At 38.0% G+C, this 27,983-nt stretch overlaps 1 protein-coding gene and 1 long non-coding RNA gene across 4 annotated transcripts in view; one reads left to right on the top strand and one right to left on the bottom strand.

Moving 5' to 3' along the window:
* The window catches only part of atp8b2 (ATPase phospholipid transporting 8B2), a 49,117-nt gene that overhangs the window by 10,288 nt on the left and 10,846 nt on the right, over positions 1-27,983 (bottom strand). For 2 of the 3 annotated variants that reach the window (XM_051956296.1, XM_051956294.1), the window contains 22 exons: positions 23,627-23,685; positions 23,428-23,541; positions 21,942-22,040; positions 21,744-21,805; positions 21,556-21,628; positions 19,390-19,460; positions 19,231-19,310; positions 18,163-18,321; positions 17,990-18,078; positions 16,399-16,595; positions 15,149-15,269; positions 14,008-14,095; positions 13,887-13,921; positions 13,631-13,790; positions 12,792-12,980; positions 10,712-10,827; positions 8,617-8,781; positions 8,261-8,372; positions 6,913-7,018; positions 4,831-5,095; positions 2,601-2,784; positions 1-224 (listed from right to left, as the gene is read on the bottom strand). In XM_051956296.1, coding sequence (XP_051812256.1) covers positions 1-224; positions 2,601-2,784; positions 4,831-5,095; positions 6,913-7,018; positions 8,261-8,372; positions 8,617-8,781; positions 10,712-10,827; positions 12,792-12,980; positions 13,631-13,790; positions 13,887-13,921; positions 14,008-14,095; positions 15,149-15,269; positions 16,399-16,595; positions 17,990-18,078; positions 18,163-18,321; positions 19,231-19,310; positions 19,390-19,460; positions 21,556-21,628; positions 21,744-21,805; positions 21,942-22,040; positions 23,428-23,529 — 2,697 coding nt within the window. In that variant the 5' untranslated portion in view covers positions 23,530-23,541; positions 23,627-23,685. Of the gene's footprint in view, positions 225-2,600; positions 2,785-4,830; positions 5,096-6,912; positions 7,019-8,260; positions 8,373-8,616; positions 8,782-10,711; positions 10,828-12,791; positions 12,981-13,630; positions 13,791-13,886; positions 13,922-14,007; positions 14,096-15,148; positions 15,270-16,398; positions 16,596-17,989; positions 18,079-18,162; positions 18,322-19,230; positions 19,311-19,389; positions 19,461-21,555; positions 21,629-21,743; positions 21,806-21,941; positions 22,041-23,427; positions 23,542-23,626; positions 23,686-26,912; positions 27,034-27,983 lie in introns of those variants that run through there. The other variant, XM_051956297.1, reaches the window with a different exon arrangement.
* On the top strand, positions 135-27,971 carry LOC127536350 (uncharacterized). Its single transcript, XR_007945353.1, has 2 exons — positions 135-265; positions 26,943-27,971. It is a non-coding gene; the product is annotated as an uncharacterized LOC127536350 (long non-coding RNA).

Here is a 27,983-nt window from a genome sequence, read left to right on the forward strand (position 1 = left end):
CTGAGCAGAGAAGCCGCAGAAGAAGCCGAACCAGAAGTGCACCATGGTGAAGGCGAAGTTCTTGTAGAAGAAGTAGCAGAGGAAGCGGCACATGCGCAGGTAGGACCAGCGGCCGTGGACCAGCAGGAGGCGCTGCAGGAAGCGGAACTGGGAGAAGGAGTAGTCGCTGGCCAGCACCGCCTGGATGCCCTCCTGACCCGAGATACCGACCCCGATGTGGGCGCCTGAAGGAAAACAGAGGACGGATGGATGGAGGACGATAAAGGTAAGTCACATACAGCTGGTTCGGAAACTAAAAAAAAAAAAAAGGACTCATAAATTAGATATAATTGAATCAGTAGTGGAAGAAGTTATTAAGATTCTATACTAATGTAAAAGTACCAATGCAGCAAAGTTAAAACACTCAAATACAGTTAAAAGTCCTGCATTAAATCCTACTAAAGTAAAAGTACACGGCAGAAAAGTGTAGATGTATTGCAATAAATGTCCTGGTTTGGTCCTTTTGACTGATCCACTGTTAAGAAATAACTCCTGTAAATAAGTTGAGAAAATCTGGCAGACAAAACGTGCTAAAAAAAATAGAATACTGTAATGAAAAAAACTGTTTAAAAATGGTGAAGATAACAGCGAATATCTGTAATTAAGCAAATTTAAATACACTAAAAGAGTGGAATTTTATAGTTACACGCTGCAAAAAGAACAAATTACTCTTTTGTAAAAATACAGATGTTTGATGTGAACATTTTTACCATTTTTGGGGCATTTTTTTTTTTTCAATCTTACACTCAAAATGTAAATTAACACTTTTTTTTTCTGGGATTCTACTAGTTATCATCTGTGATTTAACAAAATGGGGGAAACTGGTGGAATAACTGCTAAAAAAAACATTTTTAATTGTTAATATAAATAATTTCCCTCTCAAATAGGAAATTCTTTATGAAGTAATGATATATTTTGGTGATTAAAAGTTGAAAATTGGAGAGGAAATAAGAAAAACAAAGCTGTATTTAGTTACTTTCCACTGCTTGATACTGAAACTGTTCTTAATACCAAAAAATGTGCAAAAAAATTTATAATTTTGGGTTTGTTTAAATAACTACAAACTTTGTGACTGCTTGAAACGTGGCCTTTGTTGTGGGTTTTTTAGCTAATACTGTCTCTACATTTACTGTAGAAGGTAAAGTGACTCCACTCTTTATTTCATGACATTTCAACAATTTCATACAAAGCAAGTAGTTTTACGGAGCAGAAAGAGCATTAGCTTGAACATCTGCTAACCCTAACGAAGTCCTTAATCCTCTGAGGAAAACAACAAAAGATGATTGTGAGCTCAGAGGATGTTGACCCGTCCTGCCCGTCACCGCTGCACTGATTGCATTTCTGCTTTGCCAAATCAGTTTCAAAAGAAATATTCGTGCAGACGTGATGCAGACCTTCAGGTAGACACACGAGGTGATGCAACAACTTACAAAACACAGAATATTACAAAAAAGTATTGAGCTATTGGGTCGACGCCTTAGTTTAACTTCTAGTTTCTGGTTTAGTTTCACTTTTATCACCTTCAAGATAAAAAGAAAACAACTTCAGTTCCTGTTTGCATGAATTTAGAATCAGCTGGAGATCTTAAGTGATTTAAAAAATGGCCCCCACTTTGCTTTTGAAGCGAAGTCTGTTTTCTTTCTGCAGATTTGATACTGCTAAGCCTGGATGAGTGTCAAACATTCCTCAATGCATGTCGTCCAATAATCATTCTTCGATATTTTACTCCTCTGATGAATTTGCACTTTTTATGAATGGTTTCCATTCTGTGCAGCCAAATTAGCGTTCTGAATCTTCACCGAAATGCCCCAAACCTTTGCTTAGAATTGCAAATGCAGCCTCCATAACCCATGAGCGTTGAAGAGGCAGAAGAAAGGTGCACAGAAAACAAAAATGGAGAGATTTCTAATCACTGAGATGCCAGTTCAGGTAGGAATGATATCTTGTAATATCATAAGGTCCTTATGAGGAGAGGAATTCTGCATTTTGTGAAATATAATGGATAATTTGTAGTGTGTATTTTAACTTTGTAAATTATAAACATGGCAGATTCTCAATGATTTAAGAGCCTCAGATCTCTACTTGTACTGTGTGAAAAGCTCTGACTGAACTCAATCTGTCATCTTATTTCACTTTTTAAATCGGCTATAAAGTGCGTAATCTGATTAAAATTTGCAAACGGAAGACTTCACTCCATTAGATACGCTTTTCCTTCATCATTTTGTGCACGTTTCCTCAGTTATTTGGTATCTTGGAATCTTAAAACTGAAGCCCTGAGAGTTTGAGTGTTTCTCAGGACCACACACGTTTGTAAAGAGACTCTGGAAAACCCGACGTCGTGAAGACATCACCCCCGCTGCAACACACATTTCCCCACAGCCTCCGTCACTGCAGATCAACGGCACGTCGTGCTGCACTTCTGCTGAGAATTTGCATTGCTTAAAAAGGCTTGAGGACACGGCAGCCACGCAGCAGAAAACCAACTTCTCCCTTTGCTCTGCACCTCAACATCAGCCCGGTCGCACTTCTTCTTCTTCTTCTTCTTCCTCTGCTCCACTCACTTTTGATCATGCTCACGTCATTGGCTCCGTCTCCGATGGCCAGCGTCACGGCCTTCTTGTGCTTCTTGATGAGCTCCACCACCTGAGCTTTCTGCAGCGGCGTCACCCGGCAGCAGATCACGGCTTTGCAGGCGCACGCCGTCGACACGAACTCCGCTTCCATGTCGGCCTCCAGTGCATGGGCCTAAAAACAGGCAGCAGAGAGTAGAGACGTTCACAAGTAAAAATATTAGGAGCAAAAGTGCAGCTTTGGAGGAAAAATGTTTTGTTGATGCAATTAACATTTTTCTATTATTGTAGAAATGTTGGAAATCCAGTTGTATTGCAGATGTACCTCATAACACATTAAAAAACACCTGAACATTCACATGTGAAGATGTGAAAGGATAGTTTTGTGGTTGCAGTGTGTTTTTTTGGCTTGAACACAAATAGTCTGTTTATCATAGTTATTTCTTGTTATAGTTTGAGTCCACCTGCACTATGTTTCCTTAAAGGAGTCCAATGGTATCATTTATGAAGGGCAGGCAAGCAGTTAATTAAATTAAAATGACAAGAAAACCTACCGGCAGGTTTGAAAGTCATGTTTTCGTTACAAAACCGCCAAATATACACTTTCTTTAGCGTAAGAAAATGTAAAAACCGAGCGAATTTCGAGGTTCTTATGTGTGACATGCAGTCCTATCTAGAAAATAAACCAAATCTAAGTTTTAAAGTACAGTGTATTTCATCAAAATAATTTTATTTTCAGAATAGAATATACTATTTTATTATTGAACCAGATTATGTAACAAAAACTAAAACCTCTGCATTCTTTTGCACAATCAAGAACCCGTTAGTCGCTCAACTACAAGCAAATGGTCACGTGAGAAAAATTCAGGGACTTCTCAGCTGAACTGCAGGCAGTGTTTCCACCAAAATGACAAGTATGGACAAAAAAAATTGTACAAATTATAAAAAGCTTTCTAGAAACTGAAATGAGCCACAATGGTATTCCATTCATCCTAAACATGAGAAACAAAGGTTGTTGAAAATGGCATTTTTCAGCTATTTAGACACTTCTTGGATGCTTTTGATTCTAACAGCACAAAAAAAACCCAGCTCATGTTATCTTTAAAAAAAATCACCAACACAATCAATCAAAAGCAGAAACTGTAAAAGCAGAAGGAATCGATGGATTTTTAACTTTTAGACAGTCACGGAAATAATAATGTATGACGAGTGGTTCATCCCGGAAATTTAACCAGATCACTTTAAACATCACCAAAAATAAACTATTTGTGATGGAAAGATTCTGTAAAAATGAAAAAAAAAAAAAAATCAGCAGTTTTTGGTACAACTGAGAAACCATGAGTCACTCGGCTGAAAGCAGCAGTTAAGTGACAAAAATCTGAGGACTTTTTGGATGAACTGCAGGCAGTGTTTTCACCAGGCAGAGTAGACAAGCTTGAAAACAAATTAGATGAAAATCAAGGCTACTGGATCAATAAAATAAATGCAGCACGGCTCAGAAACAGTGAACAGAGAAGCAAGTAGTTGGAGATACATTCAGCACGGTGAAACATCTTTCTGCAGATGATGAACAAAGTAGAGAGGAAAATGCAATTTGTCGAGGCTTTACAAATGTAACTAGATGAGCCCTCAGTAGAGCGCAGAACCACGCCCTCTGCTGGCGAAAACCCTGTCCTCCCTATACAACTGATGCAATATGTATCAATTTTGATCATTGTACGTATATCCCTCCCTACTTGATCTGCTGACCTGTAACTCCACAACTGAGCAGAGGACCTTAGACTGATCTTCAGTGCCAAGTTTGATTATCCTGACTTCAGCGGTTGCAGAGATATCGGACCGGACATAGCCACATACATACATACATACATACATACTTACCCAGCCAGATACCGCACCGAATGAAATAACCCTGCCGACGTACCCGTTGGGCGTGGTTAAATATCTACAGCATGTAGAGCCATTTTTTTTTCCATCATTAGTGTCACCTGTGGACATGTTTTTTCCTTCAATTTTTGTAAAATGATTTATCAAGCTTTCTGTCATTGTGTTATGCTGCCCAGAAGACGTTTCTGTCTCCCTCTAGTCAGGGCTGTGCTGCTTCCATAGATGTGCAGGACTTGATATTGTAGTGAAAAATTGACCAATAGTGAGGGGAAAAATGTTCAGATAATTTCCAGTTTGTGTATAAAATGTGAGTGTGAGGTTGTGTTCTTCGTACCAAACTGTGACCGTTGATCACAAGAGCAAACTCTCCGGAGATGTTCTCCATGAAGTTGGAGGGAGGACGAGGAAGAGGAGGAGGAGGAGGAGGAGAACACTGCAGCTGTTTTCCTCCTCCTCCTTCTGCTGCTGCTGAATTATCTCCTTCTTGTCCTTCTTTGAAGCCGTTACTCATGAAACAGGCCTCCCTCCATCCCTCCGCCGCCTCCTCTTTGCCTCCATCTCTGCTTCGTGACACCTCGATCATCCGCTGTCTCGCTCTCCTGCAGAAAAACACAAACTCCACGTCAGCAGAACACAACATGAGAACATAGAGGAGATACAACAAACTGGACATAGATTTTTTTTTACTTCACCAGTCGGTTTGTTGTGGCTAGAAATGACATAAACAACTGAAAAACACAGTAAGACATTGTTTTAGACATGTCAATGATGGGTTTTAACATTATAAAAGAATGAATTACCATTTAGAAGGGACTTTTTCTTTTAGTTTTGATTTGTTTTCTTTTGGTTAACATGCAAATTAATGCACTTTTTCTTATTTTACTACATACTATTACTGTAAAATAACACAAGCCTACAGTTGAAACTGCTAAAAAATTAATTTTTAAAGCGTAGCACACACATTTACACGTTAGTTAAGCCAAAATTATATTCATACGCATTGCAAATTTTGATTTATAGTAATTTTTTATTCAGCAAATGGGTTTCTCATGGCTGGGTTTGACATAAAAAAATTAAAAATGTCATGTTTAAAATTATTCCCGCTATTACTGACTGTCTGTTTTCCTCCACAGTCTGTTTCCTCTTTTCTCACGATGCTGTTTATTGTAGACATGACTTAGAATTAACATGCTACAAATTACAGTGGTACTGAAGTTGCATTTTCTCAAAACATTGGCAACAATTTCATGGGATATGGCTTTTGTGGACAAGGCTTTTTTTTAGTAAGTGTGCTTAAAAAAAACATAGAAATAGTAAAAATTCATCATTAACATGTCTAACACAATGTCTTGCCATCTTGTTTTTGTCATTTCCTGCCAAAATAAAGGTCAAATAAGAAATCATTATAGTTTAAAATTTGTCATGCATATGAATCAATTTGGGCTTAACTGTATAATTCTGTAGCAACATTGCAGGACTCCAAAGTCTCATTTGTGCATTGAATTCAAAACCTCAATATGGGCAGAATGTCCAGGTTTAGCTTGTTTGATTCTTAAATTTCTAGCAGTTCTATTGCTCGCCTTTCTTCATTTACACTCTCAGACAAGACAAACTTGCAGTATTAGCATTAAAATCCTTGCAATTTGCTAGATTTGTTCACTTTTTTGAAGCAAGTCACAATTTTGTCCTTCAGTGACTTCATAATTTGCCACGTTTAAGAGCAGGAAGTACATTTGCAGATCTGTGCATTCAGATATTTGGTGGCTTTTTGCCGTGCAGATTAAACTGATTTGACTGGAGCAGCAAAGTGAAAACACAAGTAAAACGGTGGACGTAAAACGCTCCGAGATCACACCTGTTCGCTGCAATCGTGCGTGCAATCCTCAGTTTATTTCTGTCTTATGATATTTAAAATCGGTGTGGAGAGAAACCGAAAGATGGATGTCAAACTGCTTTACATTAGGGTTTCAGTAATGGAGTTAAACTATCCAGAAATTAAAATTAATCCTATCTAGTCATAATTGCACTGTGACTAGTCATAATATTTATTCCTGATTTTTTTTATAGCTTCATTGAAAACACTGCTGAAGAACTGAGGAATTCAGTTTATCCTAGTTAGAATATTAGCTGCAGATATCTTGAACTGAGGGGAATTAAAGATATTTTGCACCAGATATTTGACAAGTCAGAATTTAACTGTAAATATCTGAAAGTGGAATTACAGCCAGTTAGTTATCTGTAATAAAGAAATGCATGAAAGAAGTCATTTATCCTGCAAGAACGATGACGTGGGGATCAAAAACGCTCCAATTCAGTTACAAATATCTGCAATATTTATCAACTTTGGAAGCTAAAATGCTAAAAATGTTCACTTTAAAAGAAACCTTCAGTTTTCTGTGGAGATAAAAACGCTGACCTGAGTTCCTGCCGAACGCTCTGCACTGTGTGTCCGCTGATGATGAACACTTCGGTCATGTCGTCCGTCAGCATCTTACAGGAGTAGCCGATGTTCACGGCCGTCTCTGTGGGAAACAACGGGAGAGTTTTTTTTATCTCTACCACCTCTGATGCATTGCTTTTACTGCCACAAGTTTCACCAGCGTGCTCTCACAGAAATGTTTTTTGTCTTGGAGGTCAAATTTGTGCTCATTGGCAGCTTTGTAGCTCCATAAGATGTATCAGAAGCTTGTAATTCACATGTCTAGATGTGACTTTCTATGTTTGAGCACTAACCCGGTGCATATGCGAGGTAGGCGGTAACGGGACCGCAGCAATGAATGCACATGAGCGGTACAGGTTTGTAATAGTCTGCAAACACCTCAACACAAAGACGTGACTTTGCTTTTGTTAGAATTTTTTTGCTAATTCTGGTGCTTTTTAAAACTCAACCCAAAATCAGTTGGTCGGGTTGTCGTCCTTTGGGGGGGAATAAACACTGGAATGACAATTCTTAAAACAGAATTGTCACATTTTTAACCTTTAGATGCTCCGATAGAAGTAATCATGTGTGATATGCAGCTCCATTGGAGAAAATTGACCAAATCTGAGCTTAAAAATTACATTAAAATCACCGAATCGACAAGTGCAGTTGAAGAGTTCATTTGCAAAAACAAATGACTCTGTTTTGATAAATTTTCAGAAAACTTTTTTTTATTGTTTACTTGAGATGATATCAATCAAACTGAAGTTGAGTGGATTTGACTCGGTAGAAAAATACATGACAAAATAGAGAAAAATTATCTCAAGTCAAAAATAAAAAAATGAGTTTTCTGAATATTTATAAAACGGAGTTATCTGCTTTTGCAAATGAACTCTTCAATTTTATAATTTGCAAAAAAAAAACAAACACCATCTGCAGTAATCAGATTCTGCAAGAAACTAAAAATTTCTAGCTTCTCTGCAGAATCATAAAGCTATCAGTGACTCAGCTGCAAACAATAGTCACTTAACAATTCAAGGAAAATGTGGCTGAACTGCAGGCAGTGTTTACATGGAGGAAAGAGGAGACAAGTGTGGAAACAAATTAAAAATCTAGTAAAATATCTATAGTGTGTAGAGCAACCTTTTTTTCTTTTATGGGTAACACTTTCTGGGCAATATTGTTGTAATATAAATTAAAAATTCAATTAGTTTTTTAGGATGTATGGCATTTAAACGTGTCGTTCTGCACATTTCTGAGCTCTGTCATGTTTCCATCGAGTAGCAGGACTTTATACTGCAGAGAAAAATGAGCCACAGTGAGCCAAAAATGAAGAGTAGTTTACCCTGTTTGTCTCCGGTGAGAACCCAGATCTTAATGTTGGCCAGAGAGAGGACAGCGATGGTCTCTGGGACGCCTTCCTGCAGCTTGTCCTCTATCGCCGTGGCACCCAGCAGCTAAACACACAGACAGAAAGCTTAAAAACAGGCCATGACGGCTATTTCTGTATTATGATTATTACACATAAAGACCTGACTAAAATGTTCAGTACAGTTATAAAAACAAAGAAATCCCCCGTCTAATTAAAGCCTGGCTGAAACTCTCAAGGTTCCCCTTTTCAAAGCACGATTTTCACTTTTATTAGGCAAGGCAGCGCTGATATTCTCGGGGAAACTGAAAGCGACACATGCAGATTCTCACCATCATGTCCTGCTCGATCTGCTCGTACGCTGCAGCCAGCCGGTCCTCCCTGCAGTCCGTGGCCTTGTCTGCGAATCGGTGGCTCTCTGACCAGGACTCCCACTCGTCCTCCGACAGATCTCTGTAGGCCAGAGCCAACGTCCGCAAACCGTCCGCTGCATACTCCTGGTAACAAAACACAGACGTAAAATGTGGCAGGAGAGAAACACCAACAGGCCTCCGTCTGTTTATAGCAGGGTGTCAAACTCAGTTTAGTTCAGGGGCCGCATATAGACCAATTTGATCTGAAGTGGGCCGGAGCAGTAAAATCAGAACATAGTGACCTATAAATGACCACAATTCCAAACTTTTCCTTTGTTTTAACGCAAAAAAAAAAAAATCTTTTTACAAAACATTACGAACAACCTAAAACTTCTGAAGAAAAACAAGATCAGTTTCAACATATTATGCTTCAGTTCAATTTCACAATACAACTACAAAACGGCAAAAAGCTTTTAGTCACAGGTATCTGGAACTGAATTATATATTTTACCTTATGATCAAAATGACAAAAAAAGACTATCATAAAAATGAGACAAAACGACAAAAGCGAGAAATGAAATGAGACGAACATGAAACAAAACAAGAGGCAAAAAAGTTACAAAGTTATAAAAAACAGATAAATGACACAAGTGAGACAAAAAGGCGAGAAACAAAATGACAAAAAATGGACAAACAGCAAAAGCCAGACAAAACAAACACAAAACGACAAATAAAGCAAAACACACAATGGCAAAAATAAGACAAACAAGTGAGAAAAAAGGAAACAAAATGACAAAAACAAGACACAAAACGACAAAAGCGGGACACAAAATGAGACGAATGACATGAAACGAAACGAGACAAAAGGTTACAAAGTTATAAAAAATAGAACAAGTGAGACAAAAGGCGAGAAATAAAATGACAAATAGACAAACAGCACAAGCAAGACAAAAACACAAAATGACAAAAACGAAACGCAAAACACCCAACGGCAAAAATAAGACAAAACAAGTGAGAAAAAAGGAAACACAAAATAACAAAAACAAGACACAAAAACTCATAAACATGACACAAAACGACAAAAACGAGACACAAAATGACAAAAAATAGACAAACAGCACAAGCAAGACAAAAACACAAAATGACAAAAACAAAACACAAAACACACAACGGCAAAAATAAGACAAAACAAGTGAGAAAAAAAGAAACACAAAATAGCAAAAACAAGACACAAAACGACAAAAACGAGACACAAAATGACAAAAGAACAATGAGCCATATAGTATTTTACTTCATGATCAAACAACTTGTCAAGATCTAGAAATTATTTTAAATTTATAGTTTTATACATTTACAATCTGCAGTTAATGCCTTCTCTGAATTTTTTACACTCTCTAAAGTCGTCTCACGGGCCGGACTGGACTCTCTGGAAGGCTGGTTTTGGCCCGTGGGCCGCATGTTTGACACCCCTGGTTTGTTGTGTTTAATTACATCATATCAAATTTCCAGTTTTAATTAATTTCAGACTCGTTGAAGGCTGTTAATAGCTGGCAGAAGGGCAGATCGACATAAATAGCTTTTACTTCATTCACTGACAAAGAAAAAGCAATTCAATGCAATACAAAAATAAGTTTCCAACTTCTGAATGAAAAGGAGCAGAAAGAAGAATAAAGCTATGCTGTCAGCACCGTTATAATAAACAATCAGTTTACAATAAGCATTAAAAACAAACACCAAACAAACTAATGATGAAGTCTGAGAGGCCTGCACAGCCACTCTCGCTCATATCAGAGTTTTCTTTTTCTGTATCGTACTTTTATTTCTTTGCTTTTGCACAAGGCACTAGATTTCTCATGTTATGTCATTTTGTCATTTTATCTGGCAAAAGAGCTTCCTTTGGTATTAATGCAGTTGTATCTTATCTTTTCTGAAGCTAAATAATGTCTGTCTGACTCTATCTGATCAGGAGGAAGTAGGTTAGAGGGAATGTTCAGTGTTGGAGAGCAGAGCCACTAGATGGCGGTGCAGCTCCGTCCATCCCACAGTGTTTCCAGCTCTCTTCTGTGTTTCTTACATTGAGGTGGTCTGAGGTGACAGCCATCAGTTCCTGGTTACAGGGGTGGAGTCTCTCCAGCAGCACAGTGTCGGCTCCTTTACAGTACAGACGGATCCGGCCCTCTGGGTTACGTACTGACGGGAAGAACAGGGTTTCATGAAGACAAAGTACTCCCAGGGGTCCGTACAACTCTTCCTCTTCAATAATTATTACTACAGTGTGATACACGAGTCTGCAGAGTCTCCTAGTGTCAGAGCTCTGCTGTTGCATCTTAACTTATAGCTCAGCTGAGTTATTTAGGCTCTCTTCAGCAACTTACAAGAAGATAAATCACAGGAAAACTTACCAAGGGATAAAATAAACCCCTATCTAGCAGCTAATATGCACTCAGTTTGTGTTTATCCTGATTTAAGCACATATTTCTAAGTTAACCCTTTGAACTCCAAGCAGTCTCTAGATTTTTTTTAATTGCTCCAGTCACATTTTTCACTCACTGTGGGCTCATTTTTCACTAAAATCTAAAGTCCTGCATCTCTCAGGAAACACAACAACCGTGAGTAGAAGTAGAGAGAGCTCAGAAATATATTCTGTGCAGTATGACGCTGTTATGAAGCCATAAACTGTGGAAATCACTCAAACATTTCATTATTTATTTCACAAAATATAAGAAAAACTGAAATCAACATGTGACCACAGGTGTTTCCAGTATTAGAAAGAAAGTTGACTCTTCATGCTATAAATGTTAACTACTTACATTTTAAATAGTTTCTATTCTTTTTGCACAGTGTTAACACAACCTGCACTTCAGCCAAATGTTCACTGATTGTTTTTAAGCTTATTTTTTAGTCATTTATGGCTTCTTAGTCAGCATTTTAGTTTGTACTGTAAGTGTGAGAGAAATGTCTTCTGTGCAGAATAACACAGTTATGTCAGAAATCGTGAAAAGGAAAAACTACAGTTTATTTTTTATTATATATTCCATATTTTATAGTACACATCAGTGTGCTAAACATAAACAAGTGTCCTCAAGTGTTGCCAATACAGGGAAAAATGTTGACATATATACTAATATTATGTATTTAACTGCCTGCTTTTGTAGTTTAGTTTAAATTCTTGTCTTCTCTCCGTTCTGTGTAAATGCTGCCTGCAGTTCAGCTGAAAATAATAGAATTTTTGACACTTGACTGTTGGTCACAGCAGAGCCAGATGAAGCTCATCGGTTGCATGATGGAACACAGAATTTTTCTGTTTTTACAGAATCTGGTTATTGTAAAGTATTTATTTTTTGGTGATTTTTAAAAATAAGACATGTCAAATGGTGTGATTTTTAAAAAAATTGAAATATCATGATTGTAAGCTTAGATTTGGTTCATTTTGCTGACTGAACTAAACACACACATAATTAGTTCAATGACAGCCAAAAAGTTGATAAACTAGTAATTTTTTTTCTGTTTTTAGTTTCCGGTTCTGATAAATGGGATCATTTGGTGAATTATTATTTATTTCTTAGGGGGAGGTTTTGTTTTTTCTTTTTTGTATTATCAGCAACTAAAATTGTGTAGTTTGTTATAGTACAACACGTTACAATGTAGGATGTTACAGTATGATGTCATAGTATAATATGTAGTTTTAGAATGTAGCATGTTATAGGACAATATCTTATCGTTTATTGTGCTATAGTATGTTATGGTATTTTAGAGTATGTTATAGTTTTGTATGTAGTGTTAGAGTGTTGTATGTTATAGTATATTCACTTTTGTGTGGTTGAACTAAACTGATTTTCGAAGTTTTTATTCCGTTTTTACATGTAGTTTTGTTGATGCCCATCTTATAACACATGGAGCACGCTGGTCAATTCGGGTAGTTATTAATCATCTTATATTAATAATTAATCTAGATTTTATTTCATTTATCATGACTATGGGTCGGTAAATTCTTTGGATAATAAAAAATGAGAACTGAAATGGAAAGACTGTTCAGTCTAAGTGAGTAAACTTGGAAGAACACATTTTTCCCAGCGGCGTCGGTCTGTTTCTTGGTGTTTTTTCCAGCTGTACTACTTCAAATTTAACATCTACAATCTCTGGCGTGTCCTCACCGATGACGGACATCCTCTTGCGTATGTTGTTGAAGTCCAGGATGGCGAGCAGCGAGTAGGTGACGGTTCGTCCCATCTCTGTGGTGGTTACCGTTCCGGGCGTCCTGGAACGAAACACGAAGCCGAAGTTTCTTGCTGCCGTCACCAGAGCGCCTTCATCTGGAGACTGAGCTTTATAGAGCAGCTCTCCTGAATAGAAACAAGATCAACAAGAAGTTTTACCAAACTTGGTCCGCCCGGCGACAAAGGTGACCCCTGTGACCTTGAAAATGAGGTCACGGTCACCAAATTGGAACTTGACCTGTGTCTTATTATGGTACAGCTGTGTACCAAATATGGTGAGGCTACATCGATATTTTATGGAGTTATCGCACGGAAACCAAAGTGTTACAGACAAACAAGAAAGCAAGACCATGCAGCTCAAAACAATACCTCCCGGAAAACGATGTTTTGCCGGGCGGTAACAAGAAGTTTTACCAAACTTGGACCACCCGGCGAGATCATCTGTATGTCATGGACATGAGCCAGTGACATCGGACACCACATTTACAAAGATGACCCCTGTGACCTTGAAAATGAGGTCAAGGTCACCAAATGCAAACTTCACCTGTATCTTATTATGGTAGACCTGTGTACCAAATATGGTGAGGCTACATCAATATTTTATCGAGTTATCGCACGGAAACCAAATTGTTACAGACAAACACGCAAGCAAGACCATGCAGCTCAAAACAATACCTTCCGGAAAACGATGTTTTTCCGGGCGGTAATAACAGTCAGTAGATAAGAAGAAGAAGCGTTTTAGTGTCTTTGTGTCTCTCTTTTTTTTAATAACTCGCCTTCACTCTTCTCCTCACTCATGACGGTGTGGCAGAGAGACAGCAGCCGGAAAAACTCGTGAGTGTGCAAATCTCCGACTTTAACCGACTCCAGCAGCTTGTCGTCATAGAAACAGAAGCCGGGGTCAGCCAGCGGGTTGAAGGGGATGAAGTCCAGCCTCTGATGGAGAACACAGTAGATCATAGGACTGTCATAACTCACCATAAACTGCATTCCTACGTGTATATTGGGACTTAAAAAGTGGAAAAAAAATACCTTCGGCTGCTCTCCCAGCGGGTCTGCAGCTTCACCTGGCGGGAAAACAAACACCAGATGTGTAAAAACCTGATGTGATGGGAGTATTTTTGTATCTGTGTGTGTGTTTTGGTGCACCAACCATAAGTCTGTCCGTTGATGGAGCACTTGTTGAAGCTCATGATGTTCTGAGTTAAAGTTCCGGTCTTGTCACTGAAGATGTATTCGACCTAGAGGAAACAAATCAAATGTTAACGACACGTATGAAGTTAAACCAACAACAAGGTCTGAAAAACTGAAGTAAAGCAAATGATTTTGGGTTATACTCAGCTGCAGACACTGTGGACATGCAGTTGTTGTTTTTAAACTACTTTGGATGGATAAATGGAACACACAGACTGAGTATACTGGAAAAAATGCCCCTCTCAAAACAAGGGGAAAAAACTCAAGGAAGTTTACCTTGAAATAAGTGGAAAAAATCTGCCAATAGAACAAATGAAAAATGGTTTGGTAAGATTACTTCAAATAAGATATGATATTTAGAATATTAAGATCTTAAAATTTGCTGGGAAAAACTATATTTTACCAGGGTTGTCAAGCTTCTCCCTCCTGTTGTCCTCATTTACGGCGCCAAAAAAAATTGTCTCCTTGTCTGAAAAAAAACTTCAAAAAATTCAGCAAAAAAATTCCCCAAATTTAAAAAAAAAAAAAGCAAAATCTTCAGGAAGAAAAAGTTTTATTTAAAAAAAAAAAAAATTTGGAAAGAAATAAAAATTAAAAAATATCAAACTTGTAAATATTTTCAAAAAATTAATAAAAATCTTACCAAAAAATCCTAAATATATCTAAAGTGATTACACATATATCAGTAAAACTTCAAATGTTTCCTTTAAGAACATTCAGAAAAAAATCAACCAAAATCCAGCGAAGCTCGCTGGATTTTGGTTGATTTTTTTTCTGAATGTTCTTAAAGAAATATTTTTTAGAAATATTTTTTTTCAAAAAAATTTTTTTGCTGAATGCTCAAAACTCCCTCAAAATGTTGAAAATGTGGACATCAGAAGTTTCACTGTGAATATATATATATATATATATATTTTCCACATTTTCAGGATAACATGAGAGTTAAAACAAGATAATCTCAAGATTGTTTGACTTATGTCACTAGTTAAGTGAATTTATCCTAAATCAAGCGGGATGAGACATTTTGACTAAAAATACGGCAAATAGGCTTGGTAAGATTTTGAGTTTTTGCAATGTATAGATGGAGTATGCTCTCCTACCTGTCCCAGCTCCTCGTTCAGAGTGGTGGTTCTGGCCTCAGCTGCTGTGTTACACTGTGAGCAGAACATCTGCTGGTCCCAGTTAATGAAGTAACTGTGACCCAGTCTGATCACCTCCACACTGACGCACCGAAAGGGGAGGGAAAAAAAAACTTCAGTCCGACATTTATGCTCTGGTTAGACATAGAACCATAAACGCTGTGGGCTCTGAAGTGCAGAAACTAAAGCAGTGGATTAGAAAACGGCTTTTTCTTATACAAATGTCTTGATGAAGGCAAAAAAATAATCCTTAAAATCAGAATTCCATGAGCCAAATTTGAATAGTGAAAACTGGACATACGGAGTTAAATTTTCGGTGAGGGTCAAATACAAATTCAGAGCAGCAGAAATCAACTTCAGAAAATTGCGTTCTGTTTCAAGTTAATTGGAATTCAGTTTTAGTTTAATAAATTCACATTATGTGATTTGAATTCAAATGTTTGTTTCAATTATTCAAGTTGACAAATTCAAATATAAGTCATTCAGTTTCTACTTTTAGATTTCTTCTATTTCAAAGTTCTGTCCATATAAAAAGCTGTGGTACTGACTTCGGGCATTTTGGTCAATGCAGGAATCTGTTTTGACATTAATATGCTTTTGTGTGCATGTATGAGCTTTTCCTTTATTCGGATTATTCATGTCGAAACTATACATGCACCTGGTCTGTTATGCAAGTTCCTGAAGTTTCCTCAACCATATTTTCATTTCACCAAACTTCATGAATTAAATACTGAAATAGATAAGCAGTTGTTGCATGCAGAACTAGAAAAGCCCTCGGAGAGCGCAGACCTCCGCCAGGCCATCTGTTTGTCTGTCTGTCTGTTAACAGCATAACTCAAAAAGTCATGGACGGATTTTCACCAAAATTTTACAGAATGTCCGGAAGAGCAAAAGTAACAATCGATTAGATTTTGGAGGTGATCCGGATCACCGTCTGGATCCAGGATTTTTTTGAAGGACTCTCAAATAAACCTCCAAAATCTAATCGTTTGTTACTTTTGCTCTTCCGGACATTCTGTAAAATTTTGGTGAAAATCCATCCATAACTTTTTGAGTTATGCTGTTAACAGACAAACTCTGGTGATTACATAACCTCCTGGCGGAGGTAATAAAGTGCATTTGTCCATGCGTATTTCACAAAACTTCCTGCAGAGGTGCTGTGTCCATTCTGTCTGTCCAGTTGCATGGGGTTGTATTATACTCGATCTTACCTGACGTATAGAGAAATAGGCACCACGGTGTTCAGGATGATGACGTAGGACCAGAAGGAGAGGAAGGCTGAGAACAGGAAGTTGTCCACCGGAGGGTCCCAGGGCAGGTAGCTCTGAAACAGTGAGCCCACCTCTCGCTCCCACACAGCGTTTCCCACAGCCAGGATCACACCCATACACACCAGGAAGCCAAAGATCTGACAGAGATCGGACATGCATCACCGTTAGCTAACCTCTAAAGAAATCTAGACATGTTTGTTTAAATCTAAAGAGCATAGCTGCTGCTGTTTAGCCTCACAATGCTATTAGACTGAGCCATGAACTCATGCAACCTGCAAATGTTGGTTCAAGCTCATCCCTTTGTTTTACTAGACTGAATATACGTAATATATGTAAATATTTAATTACTGTTACTAGCTAATGTCTGTGTTGCAATATCTGGATGAGAGGGGAATTCAAAATAGCCCAAAATAGATCAAATTTCAGCGAAAATGTACAGTTTGTAACAGATTCTGTTTTTTTAAAAAAGGAAAAAAATTCTGTGTTCCTCTGCAAAATTGAGAAGACATTAATGAATCAGGTGCCGACAACATTAAAGAGCAAAAAATTCAGGGAAGATTCGTGAAATGGCACAAATTATCAGACCCAGAAGCTAAAAAAATTAAAGGAGTATCGGATTTTAAACTTTCCGATGGTCATTAAACTGAGTGTGCTTCTGTTGGGAAAATTTACCAAATTTAAGCATAAAATCCAGATCTTTCATCTGAATCACTTTATTGCACACACTCCTCTGAAAAATGCACCCAAATTAACCTTTTGTGCAAGATTATTTAAAAAAAAAAAATCTGCTCTCCTAGTAACAACTGAGAAGCCATATACAACAAAACCAAAAAAAAATCAGGGACTCTTATGCTGAACTGCAGGCAGTGTTTATACATATAGAGAGAGATAAGAAAGCATAGAAACTACTTAAAAAATGTAAGTAGGAAAATATTTATACGATGTTTAGTCACCATTTTTCCCCAGTATTGGTAGAACCTGTTGGTACTGGGAAAATGTTGAAAAATGTTGTACATGTTGACTCCACTTTTTAAATTTGTTTGGAAAATAAATAAACAAAGGAACACAACTTAGTTTTTTTTTTCCTTTTTATGACTGATAAAGATTTTAACTGGGTGCAGAATTTTATAATGTAGTGAAAGATGAGGTCAAAGAGAAGAAAAATGTGACGAGAGCAAAAATGCCCAGAAACTACTAGGAATTAATAGGGTTCACTGTTGAAAATTCATTAAAATAGGACTGTTTTACAGTTATTGGATGAGATATATTCTGTTATGAGGCGACACAAAGAACCAACGCTTGGAGCAGATGCTGAAATTCTGCTCGTAAGTTGCAATATTATAAAACTTCGCTAAAATTTGCAGTTTCCAGACCTTAACATATAAAAAAAACAACTATTTTACCTTTGGATGTTTGGTTATCCAGTCCCAAATTTAGAATAAAACAGACACATGAAACTGAATTCAAAGAGCTGAGCTCATGTCCTGAAATAGTTGTGAGCCATGAAAGTGAGAGGTTTGGGGCGTCCTACCCAGAGGACCAGCGTGTTCATCAGCCGATCGATGCTCGTGCGCTTAAACTTGGTGCGACCGCTGTTCTGCATGAGCTTCGTATCTGGGCCTGTGACAGAAAAAACAGGATGAGACGGACTCATTTGACCCACCAAATACACGAATTCGCATGCAAACGCGCTCAAACGCAAACCTGCAAAGATGACCAGGCCGTAGCAGGCCTCGGTGTTGCGCAGGACGCATCCTCTGAGCAGCATGTTCTGGTTGGTCAGGGTGTACTTCTTGTCTCTCCAGTACAGAGTCCCGCAGAAACGATCCAGCTTGTTGTTGGGAGGCTCACACACAACCTCGCCTATGTCATGCACAAAATCCAATTACTGCACGTTTTCCAAGCAGAGTGATCTACAGTTAAATGAATCATCATCACGGCACCTAAATGCACACGTACAGGTGTGCTGCACAATCTGTATATCTGAAAGAGAGTCAAAATAACACCTGAGACTTTAAAAATGCAGCAAAAATGAACCGGATGCAACAGATTCTGTGTAAAAAAAAAAAAAAAAAAAAAAAGACCCCTTAAGCAAACCCATAACTTTAACATCAGGAATCAACTTTCCGACGGTCATTGAACTAATCGAGTGTGCTTCTGTCAGGAAAATTTTTACCAAATTTAAGCTTAAAACATTGATATTTGTTTAAAAAAATCACATTTTTTTCTGCACAACCTCTTGAAAAATACACCAAAAATACACCATCTGCACAGTCATGTGATTCTTCTGAACTGCAGGCAGTGTTCACACAGAGCTAAAAGCATCTCCTCGGCCTCACCTGCACACAAACACGCATAAATCTGTTGCTGTACTGTGCACAAAATCCAATTACAGCATATTTTCCAAGTAAATTGATCTACAGATGAATTAATCATCCTCGTGGCACCTAAATGCACACCTACAGGCAGAAACACACATCGTTTGTAAGCTGATATGAGGCAGAGTGTGGGCTGATTTGCTGCACTAATGCATTTTCCAGGGCAGGTGAGCGTTGTGTGGGCGTGCTGTGCTGACGCCGAGGTCTTTGTTGGGGGTTCTGGTGGGCGTTGGATGACAGGCTGCCATTCAGCGGCAGCAGAGGGGGACAGAAAGTGAGCGTTTGGTGTGTTTTTGCATCGTAATGAGCAAAGGTGTGAAGGAGGGAAAAAACGCTGTGTCAAAAAACGAAAAACTGTTGACCTTTACACAGAAACCGAGAGTTCATATCTCACCGTCGAAAGAAGCCAAGTTGTTCTGGTCTTCCAGTTCAGATGTCACCGAGACGGACTGCCGCACCTTCATGTTGGTCTCTCTGCAAGATAACACAGCGGATTGGATGTTGTGTTGCTTGTGCAGATGTGTAGACGTGGTGGCGTGTTGCGTTTACTGACCCGTCCAGCTCGGCTGTCTCGATGTAACAGAGACCGTGAGGTTCACTGCTGGACAACAGGAGCAGGTCAGCCTGAAAGCAGATCCAGCGGCTAAAGTTAGCATCTGCAGCATGACGACAGTCAGAAAATCACTGATGACACGCTGATGATGAACCTAATACGGCTGCAAACAAACATTTAAAATCCTGAAGAGGACGCAGGCCTGAGCAGCTCACTGTTGTTGCTGTTTGGTGGATACAACGGAAATGATCACCCCACTGTGCAATATCACCTAAATGTCAAATGACTCAGAACTGTATCACCTTACAGTAACTGCAGCACAGAAAAGTGTTTGCTCTTTTGTCGAACTGAAAACTAACAGTTTAGATTTACTATCCAATAAAATACAGGCCCCGGAGCACTAAAAGCATTTCATGATTGTTTTTTTTCCGTACGACTGTCCAGCTTTATTTTTGTTGACAGACTCAATCCTCCTCAGCATGGAGGATGCAGAGATGCTCTGCAGTTCTTCATTTTTTTTATTGGATTCAAGTCAGGGTGCATACTTCAAGGTCAAGAATCTTTATTGTCATTATGCAATTAGGTTTCACCAGTCAAATTTTGTTGGTAGTACCGGCTTAAAAGTCAGCATTAAGATGTGGACAGTAAAACATAGAGTGCATTTAAAAATTGTAAAAATACATTAAAAGTAAGAAAATATATTTGCAACAGACTGATTAAAGTGCAAGGTTCAGATTCAGTTCCATCTTGTCTGAAGCTTTTAAAGTGAGTGTGCGTGAGGTTGGACAGAGTTTACAGCTCTGGGGAAGAAGTCGTCCCATCTGGTGGTTTGAATTCCTATAAACCTGAACCTCCTTCCTGAGGACAGAGGCTCAAACAGTTTGTTACCAGGGTGGGTTGAATGCTGCCAGTCTTTCTCTGAAGGCGCCCAGCATAAACAGAATCCAGGTTTGGCAGAAGGTATCCCACAATCCCCTAAGCGGTCTTTACCACCCTGGCCAAGTCCTTCCTGAGAATGCTCTCCATGGTGGTTCTATAGAAGTCTGTCAGCAGCCAAGAATGGAGTCCAGCCTGTCTGAGGCTCCTGAGGAAATAATCCTCAGGATACCGGTCATCTCTGTTCACTGTTCTTCTTAGAAACTCCTGATTTAGTTCTTTGGATGGTTCTGCTGCTGGAATATTCTTCTTCTTCCAGCTTCTTGTCAGGCAGTATTTTTGTTTGTCCTCAGACATTCATCTATAAATGTCGTCTCCACAACACCTTTTCGATCATCACACTTCCACCTCCATGCTTCACTGTCAGGACCATGCATCCACTGTGGTAGTCCTGCTCAGGTTCACACCAAACATGCTGGACTTCATCAGAGAACCGCAAATTTATCTTCATCTGACCATAGAATGTTCTCTCAGGCTTCTTTTCATGTTCTTTACCAAAGTTTCATGTTGCAGTTTTGTATCAAAAAGCAAGCAACAGTTTTGTTCTTGGCCTCCGTCTAAAGAGGTTGGTGTTCCTCACTGTCTGAGCTTCACAGAAACTCTGATTTCCACTTATAACTCATGTACCATGTCTGAATCAGTTTGTTTCTCACAGCTGGATTGTGAAAGTAGTTCACTGTCTGTGGATTCATTTTAGCAGGACGATCACTGCAGCCATGATTAGTGGTACTATGGCTCCTTCTATACCTCCCGATTACTGCTGTAACTGTATTTTAATGATTATTAGTTGATCTTCTTGTATCATTTTTCATCTTTGTGAAGTCTCACAAACTGATTTTCAGTTCCTCTGTTCAATTCTTTTCCATGTGGAGCCATGATGCAGACATAGACGAAACTCATAGGTCCAAAACTGAGAATGTTCTGATGTCCACAGCTCATTTTAGAACCACGTTCATGCAGCTGGACTAAAAATCACAGGTGGACTCGGTTTAGTTTCACTGATCACAGCTGGAAATTCTTTGTTGATGACCTGAAGTTTATTCTTTTGGTTGTCCAGAAGAGTAAACACGATTGTTCAAGCTGGATGGAATTACAGAGAGGTGATATTTTGAATCATCTGACATTCAACCAACATCACACAGAGCTTTACTCACTTCTGTAAATGCTATAATTAGAACGGCACCTGCACTTATCCCTGAATGTGTTTGTATGTTCGTGTCGCACACTTACTGCCACAAACTGGTTGTTTTCCAGTTTAATGATATCACCCACTCGAACGTTCATCCACTTCTCATTCTGTAGCCTGCAACAGCAAATGGAAGGGAAACGGTAGAGTGAAATTATTGTGATTTAAGAAAAAAAAAAAGCGTGACTGTTTCAGTCAGAGGAAGTTTAAGTTCTCGGTTGAGAAGACTCACGAGCCACGGATGAGGACCTGAGACTGACGATTGTTCACTTGGTTGTCGCTCTTGTGACGAAACTGCAGGCGGCAAAGATCAATGTTGGCTTTTATTAAACGGTAACCATGTGGTGGTGCATTACAGCTAAAGTAGGTTCACTTTGATGGGAATAAAGTGGTGGTTCAGGGGTGTTTTATGTGTAAAAACGATACTCACGTAGTCGTCTGTGGCATCCTTTACTGCAGTGATGCTCAGCACCAGAGCTAAAGGCACGATGGTGGTGAACCAGGACAGGGAGGAGATCTGAGGTATCAACTAAACACAGAGAACTTCTTTAAACAGGGATACAAAGCAAGAATTATCTCTAAAATGCATGAGTCGGCATTGTTTCACTAGCAGGTGGGTAACGAACTCTTGTTTTTAGTTCACGTACGGAATTTTATGTTTTCCAATTATGCTTTGAAAGAACTTCAACCCTCTGATTCCAAAGCAGCTTCTTGGCATTTTTTTTGTTTCTGTCACATTTTTCTCATTTTTCTCTGTAATCTAAAGTCCAGCACCTCCATGGAAACAGAACAACTATGATTAGAAGTAGACAGAATTCAAATAAAATGCTATCTGTGCAGAATGACACAGTTCAAATGCAGTAAGTTATAAAAACATAAAAACAGAAAGTTTAATTTCTTTGATTATTTGTTTCATGAAAGTTTTAAATATTTGGAATTGAGACATACGACAGTTTTACAAGTTCTGACACTACCAATACTGGAAAAAATATTAGCTCTGCATGATAAAGATATTTTACTACTTATCTTTTATTTGTCTCATTTATTTACCTTCTTACAATTTTGGCCTGTTTTTTGTTTTTGCTTTGTCTTTACAGTCAACCTGCAAATTAATACTATTTTAAATTTTTTAATAGATATTGTCTTCAAAGATACAGGGAAAATCCGTAAAATAACACTAAATTGTTCCACAATTGCAGTTGAAAACTTCATATTTACAGTGCGGTTTCACCACTCCTAAAACAGATGGTCTCTTCTCGTCTCAAACATTTCAGCCAAATTTTCACCGAATTTTTGTCACTTGACTGTTGGTCACAGCTGAGTCATCGATGGCTTTTCAGTTGCATCAATGGGTGCAGAATTTTTTGTTTTTTTACAAAATTTTGTGCAGACTGTTTATTAGGATGAAATGCCACAATTTTAGGCTTGGATTTGGTTCAAACCTGCTGCGGGGTTGGGGAGTTCAAAGGGTTCATTATAAGATTAAAAAAAAGAGTACGTCTAATAATATTTCAATAAATTTTGAACTATCTGGGCGATGTCTTTGGTGCAGTTTGACACCATAATAATGCCATAAAATATCATTAAAAAAGAAATAATGAAAGTTGAATTTCCTACAAATTAAAATGAAAAACTGGAGTCAATGTGAACCAATATTTGGTGGGAAAAGCTCCCCTCTAAATTGATAAATATTAAACCTTTTAATGAGATATTTTTCTCTCTGCTTTGCATATCAGCTCCAGAGATAATTTCACCATGCTGAATGTATCTTCCAACACCTTGCTCCTCTGTATATCCTTGGTGCTTCATTAAAAAGCAAATCCCTTTCAATTATCTGAAAACATGTTTGTATTTTTTTTTTTTTTTTAGCCGTGCTGCATTTATTTTATTAGTAACGAATGTTTTATTTTGCTCACCTGTAGTATGAGCAGGAAAAGAAAGTAGGTGTTGGCTACTTCCTGGAACTGCTCAAACAGGTTGACGGGCAGAAAGGTGACGATGTTGTACTTTGATGTCATGATGCAGTTGCTCTGGAGGCGGAAAACGCAGAATTATGTCATCTTGTCTGACACTTTTATGATAGAAAACATGATTTAGAAAACGAACGTGTCTTACCGCGTACTGGAACTTTTCGTTGTACTCCCTGTCGTTGGCTCGGACCCTCCTCTCCTCCTCTGCACAAACACAAGACACCACATGAGTCATTAGGGACGATGTGGCGTCTAAATAAAAACACACCACAAACATCCACAAGCTGCATCCGTGTGCAATCAACTGCAAACTTCAAAAATGTCAGAATCCTCTGGAGCCCTGCAGGGAGTGAAGACAGAGTCCGTGATGTCTGTGGCTTTATTTATAGATCCTTCATGGGTTTATCAACAGATACAGAGTGTCACACACACACACACACACAGTGAAGCTAATAAGCCGCCAAATTACCTCTGATGTTTAATTAGCCTCCGTTAATGACCGGATGTGCAGCCTGAGCCGGATGCACAACCCAGAGCTCGTTACAGGTAAATGAATTGAGTTGGCAGACAGCAGCTCTGTTGGTCTCCTGCTCTTCTTCCTGCTGCTCTTTCAGGTTCATGTTTATGCTGATGCAGATAGTTTGGGAGTTCCCCTCCTCCTCCATCAGACCGTCTCCTCTAATATTGATGAGGCGGCTTTTTAACTGAAATGACGGGTCTGTACATAGTTCATGTCTGCACACGCTCAGGTTTAAAATTCAAGGCCAAAGCACAGAGATACTGCACAGCAGGGGTGTCAAAAATATGGTCTGTGGGCCGAAACCGGACCACAAGAGAGCTCAATCCGGCCCGTGAGACGACTTTGCAAAGGGTGAAAATTACAGAGAAGACATTAACTGTAAAGAGTAAATATGTAGAACTATAAATTTCAAATAATTTCTAGATCTTGACAAGTTGTTTGGACCATAAAGCAAAATGCTGTGGAGTTCTACATAAACTGATCTGTAAGTTGTACTGTGGAAATGATAAACTGAGACAGAATGTTATTGAAATTTCACATATTTTTCTTCAGATATTTCAGATTGTTACTCCGCCAATTAACGCAGTGGAGTTATGTGACAACTGCCGTACGTTTGTCTGTCTGTGCACAAAATTACTCGGCGTCCAATGCTGTCCAATAACAAATCATTATTTAGAAAAAAATACAGATTTTTTGATGTGTTCATTTTTTTTTTTACAAGTGGTCTAAATTGTTTTATAATAGTTCACATGTAAATTAATACTATTTTCTCTAATTTTACAGATTATTATCTGTTATTTAATTAAAGGGGAAAAATAACAATCTGCAAAACAACAGCAAACTGTTCATGAAGCTCTGAGACGACATAATTTGTGACTGACTCAGAGGCATGGAGGCGCAACAGGAAGGGACATCACACAGCAGAAACACATAAACAAAGACCGTGTGGTTTCCTGTTTCTGTGCTGCTGTGAAGTCCTGTCGCCTCATAACCTACATCTGCTCTCGGCTCCACCAGGTCTGCTCTGTTGTCGGTTATTAGACGGATGTTTTGAGGCAGGCGACCTCCAGACCAGCTGGGCTCCGTCAGAGGATTCAGTCGGTTTAGAAATATTATTTCACATTTCTGCCTTTGTTTGGGGAGCGTTACAACAACTGTGGGACTAGAGGTGATGAAGCCCTCTATTGGGAAATGTATATATACTCAAAAACATTTGGTTATTGGTCCTTAATTACCAAATATCGGCCCTGCAAAACTCATATTAGCTGATCCTAAAACCTGAGAACCAGAAACCAGAGAAACATTCTGGTCTTGAACATGTCATGGAAGATGTATGGTTCCATCTGAAAAGTTGACCAAATCAAGGCTAAATATCACAACATTTAATTAAAATCAAAGTATTTTTTCTAATGCATTACACTTCTCATTTAAAAATGTGCAAAAACATCAGATCCTGTAAAAAAAAAAAAATAAAAAAAAAATAAATAAAAAAAAAAATATATATATATATATATATATATATATATATTTATTCTGAGTTTCTTTTACAAATAGTTACTAGAAGAATCATAGAAAACGTATTCATCTATATGCTGACTATAGAAAAGAGGTCAAACGTCCACATCAAAATAATCTATACATCTAAAAAAAAGACAATCCTTTTAAAATGTGTGACTGTAAAATTCCACTATTTTTACTGTATTTAAATCAACAGATATTGGGTGATATTTAACTGAAAATGAAGTATTATGTTTGTATTTTACTGATATTTATGTGAAATTACAGATAATATCTAATAAGAAAATATATATTTTTATATGCTGGCTATTAAATAAATTTTAAAAATGGCCAAAATCATAAATAATGTCCGCATTTGAAAAAAAAAATCTCTGTATTTTACAAATTATAATTAATCCTTTTACAAAGTGTAACTGTAAAATTCCGTGATTTTTACTTTATTTAAATTGGGGAAAAAATTATAGATATTTGTAATATTTTAAAGAAAATGATGTATAAATACATATTTCAGATTTTTTTGTTTAAATTACAGATATCTGATACAATTACAGAAGAAAGTTATTAATTTACATGTTGACTGTTAATATTTTTTTACATGACCAAAACTGTAAATATTGTCCAAATAAAAAAACTGCATATTCCCCAACTCTTTAAATAAATCAGAAAAAAATAAATTATTTTATGGATATTTGCTGTTTGTTGAAATAAATAAATAAATATGTTAAAAATGAAAAATAGTAAATTAGTAAAAGAAAAAATCACAGAAAAACGCTGACTTTATTTAAAAAAGATATTTAAAAAAGCAGACTAAAACTGTAAATAATTTTATATCAAAAATTTATATATTTAAAAAAAATCTTTTGCAATGTGTGAACATAAAATCACAGTTTTACTGCATTTAAATGATTATTTCAAAAATATCTGCTACTATTTTCACAGTTTTTACAGTTTTTTAACCTTACAATATCGTACCTTTTTTTTTTTTTACATACTTTTTCTGCCACACCTGCTTCCAGATTTTCAGGTTGTTTTTTTTGTTTTCATTTTATTTACAGTGTAGGTGCACACTCAGGCATAGATTTTAAGGAAATTTAAAAGCAATAAACACTAAATAGCTAGTAAGAGCAGTAAACCTCTGTGTTCTACATTTCTGTCAAATATGTTTTTGAACGTTCATTATTCCACAAATAAAGGCACGATTCACTCTTCTGCCCTGCTTTCTGCTTTTGTTTTGACGCCATAACCTCTTTAAATGTGCATGTGGCATCTTTTCACACCTATATTTTACATTAATTCTAATAAATTCTGGTTAAAAACATCCCTCATATCTGTGTCTGACATGCAGATTCTCATCCTCTGCCTCCTCTTTGCTTTCCCGTCCTCTGCTGTCTACCTGAAGGTCACGGGTTTGTTTTCTCGCCAGGTGTCCACCACACAGAGCTGCCAGAGCTGCATTAACCCCGGGAGAGGATGCTGATGCCAGAAAGAACCGAGGCTCCTGAACGCCACAGAATGCATCTTTAGCAAAGCGCCCGGTAAGTGTTTAATGCCTCCGACAACTTCAAGGGCATCAGGAGCCCTGACGTGGAGCAACATGCTATACGGCAAGAAATCCATAAACGAAATCCATTACTGTGAGTCGCAGGCTGAGAAGAAGGTTTCCATAAACAACTCGGACATAAAGGAGTGAATACATATCGATTAAAGTCAAATGCTGTCTCTTTAACGCTCATGTCTGGACATGTGAGGACACCGATCTCCTTCCAGCACTAACGCAGATAAGCAGAGTCACTTCTGATTCAGGTCTGGAGTCAGAATCCCATCAGACTGATGTGCTCACTGATGTCATTACAAGAAACGAGGGATAGTGGTGTCGTCTGCTCGTGCACGCTGATCTAATTTGCCGGGAAACGAGGCCGGTGACACAGTAGCAGCTGATGGAGTGGAGGTCGGATGAAGGTGCACATCCAGCCTGATGGTTAAGGAATAAGGCCGCAGAGGAGGCTGGCGCCGGATGATTGATCAGAGTCTCGGGCGGCAGAGACAAGGACACCAGGCCAGAATTTACACCCAGTTCAGATTCAGATCAGCTCTGGTTTGTTTACATGCAGCCTCCAATAAAAACTGATGCATAAAAGATGAATCAAAGTGACGTAATGCAACGAGAAAACTGCAACGGCTGCAGCTTAGGAGATGAAAGCTGTCTAATGAATAATTAAGTTCATGCCGTAATGCAATTTAATTTAATACAGATAGAAGTTGTTAATGCTGCCCTTTAATCACCACATTCAGACATGCATGCTGAGGGTTAAGAGCATAGTAAAAGTTAAAAAAAAAAAAAAAAAGTCAACGATTTTCTGGATTCTTTCCTTTTTGTTTTACAGATTTCTTCAACTTTATTTTTGAAATATGAAAAAAGTTAATAAAAGTACAAACTATGACTGTAAATTTACACGTCTGATGT

The sequence above is a fragment of the Acanthochromis polyacanthus genome, chromosome 12, assembly GCF_021347895.1.
Source record: "Acanthochromis polyacanthus isolate Apoly-LR-REF ecotype Palm Island chromosome 12, KAUST_Apoly_ChrSc, whole genome shotgun sequence".
Lineage (NCBI taxonomy): Eukaryota > Metazoa > Chordata > Actinopteri > Pomacentridae > Acanthochromis > Acanthochromis polyacanthus.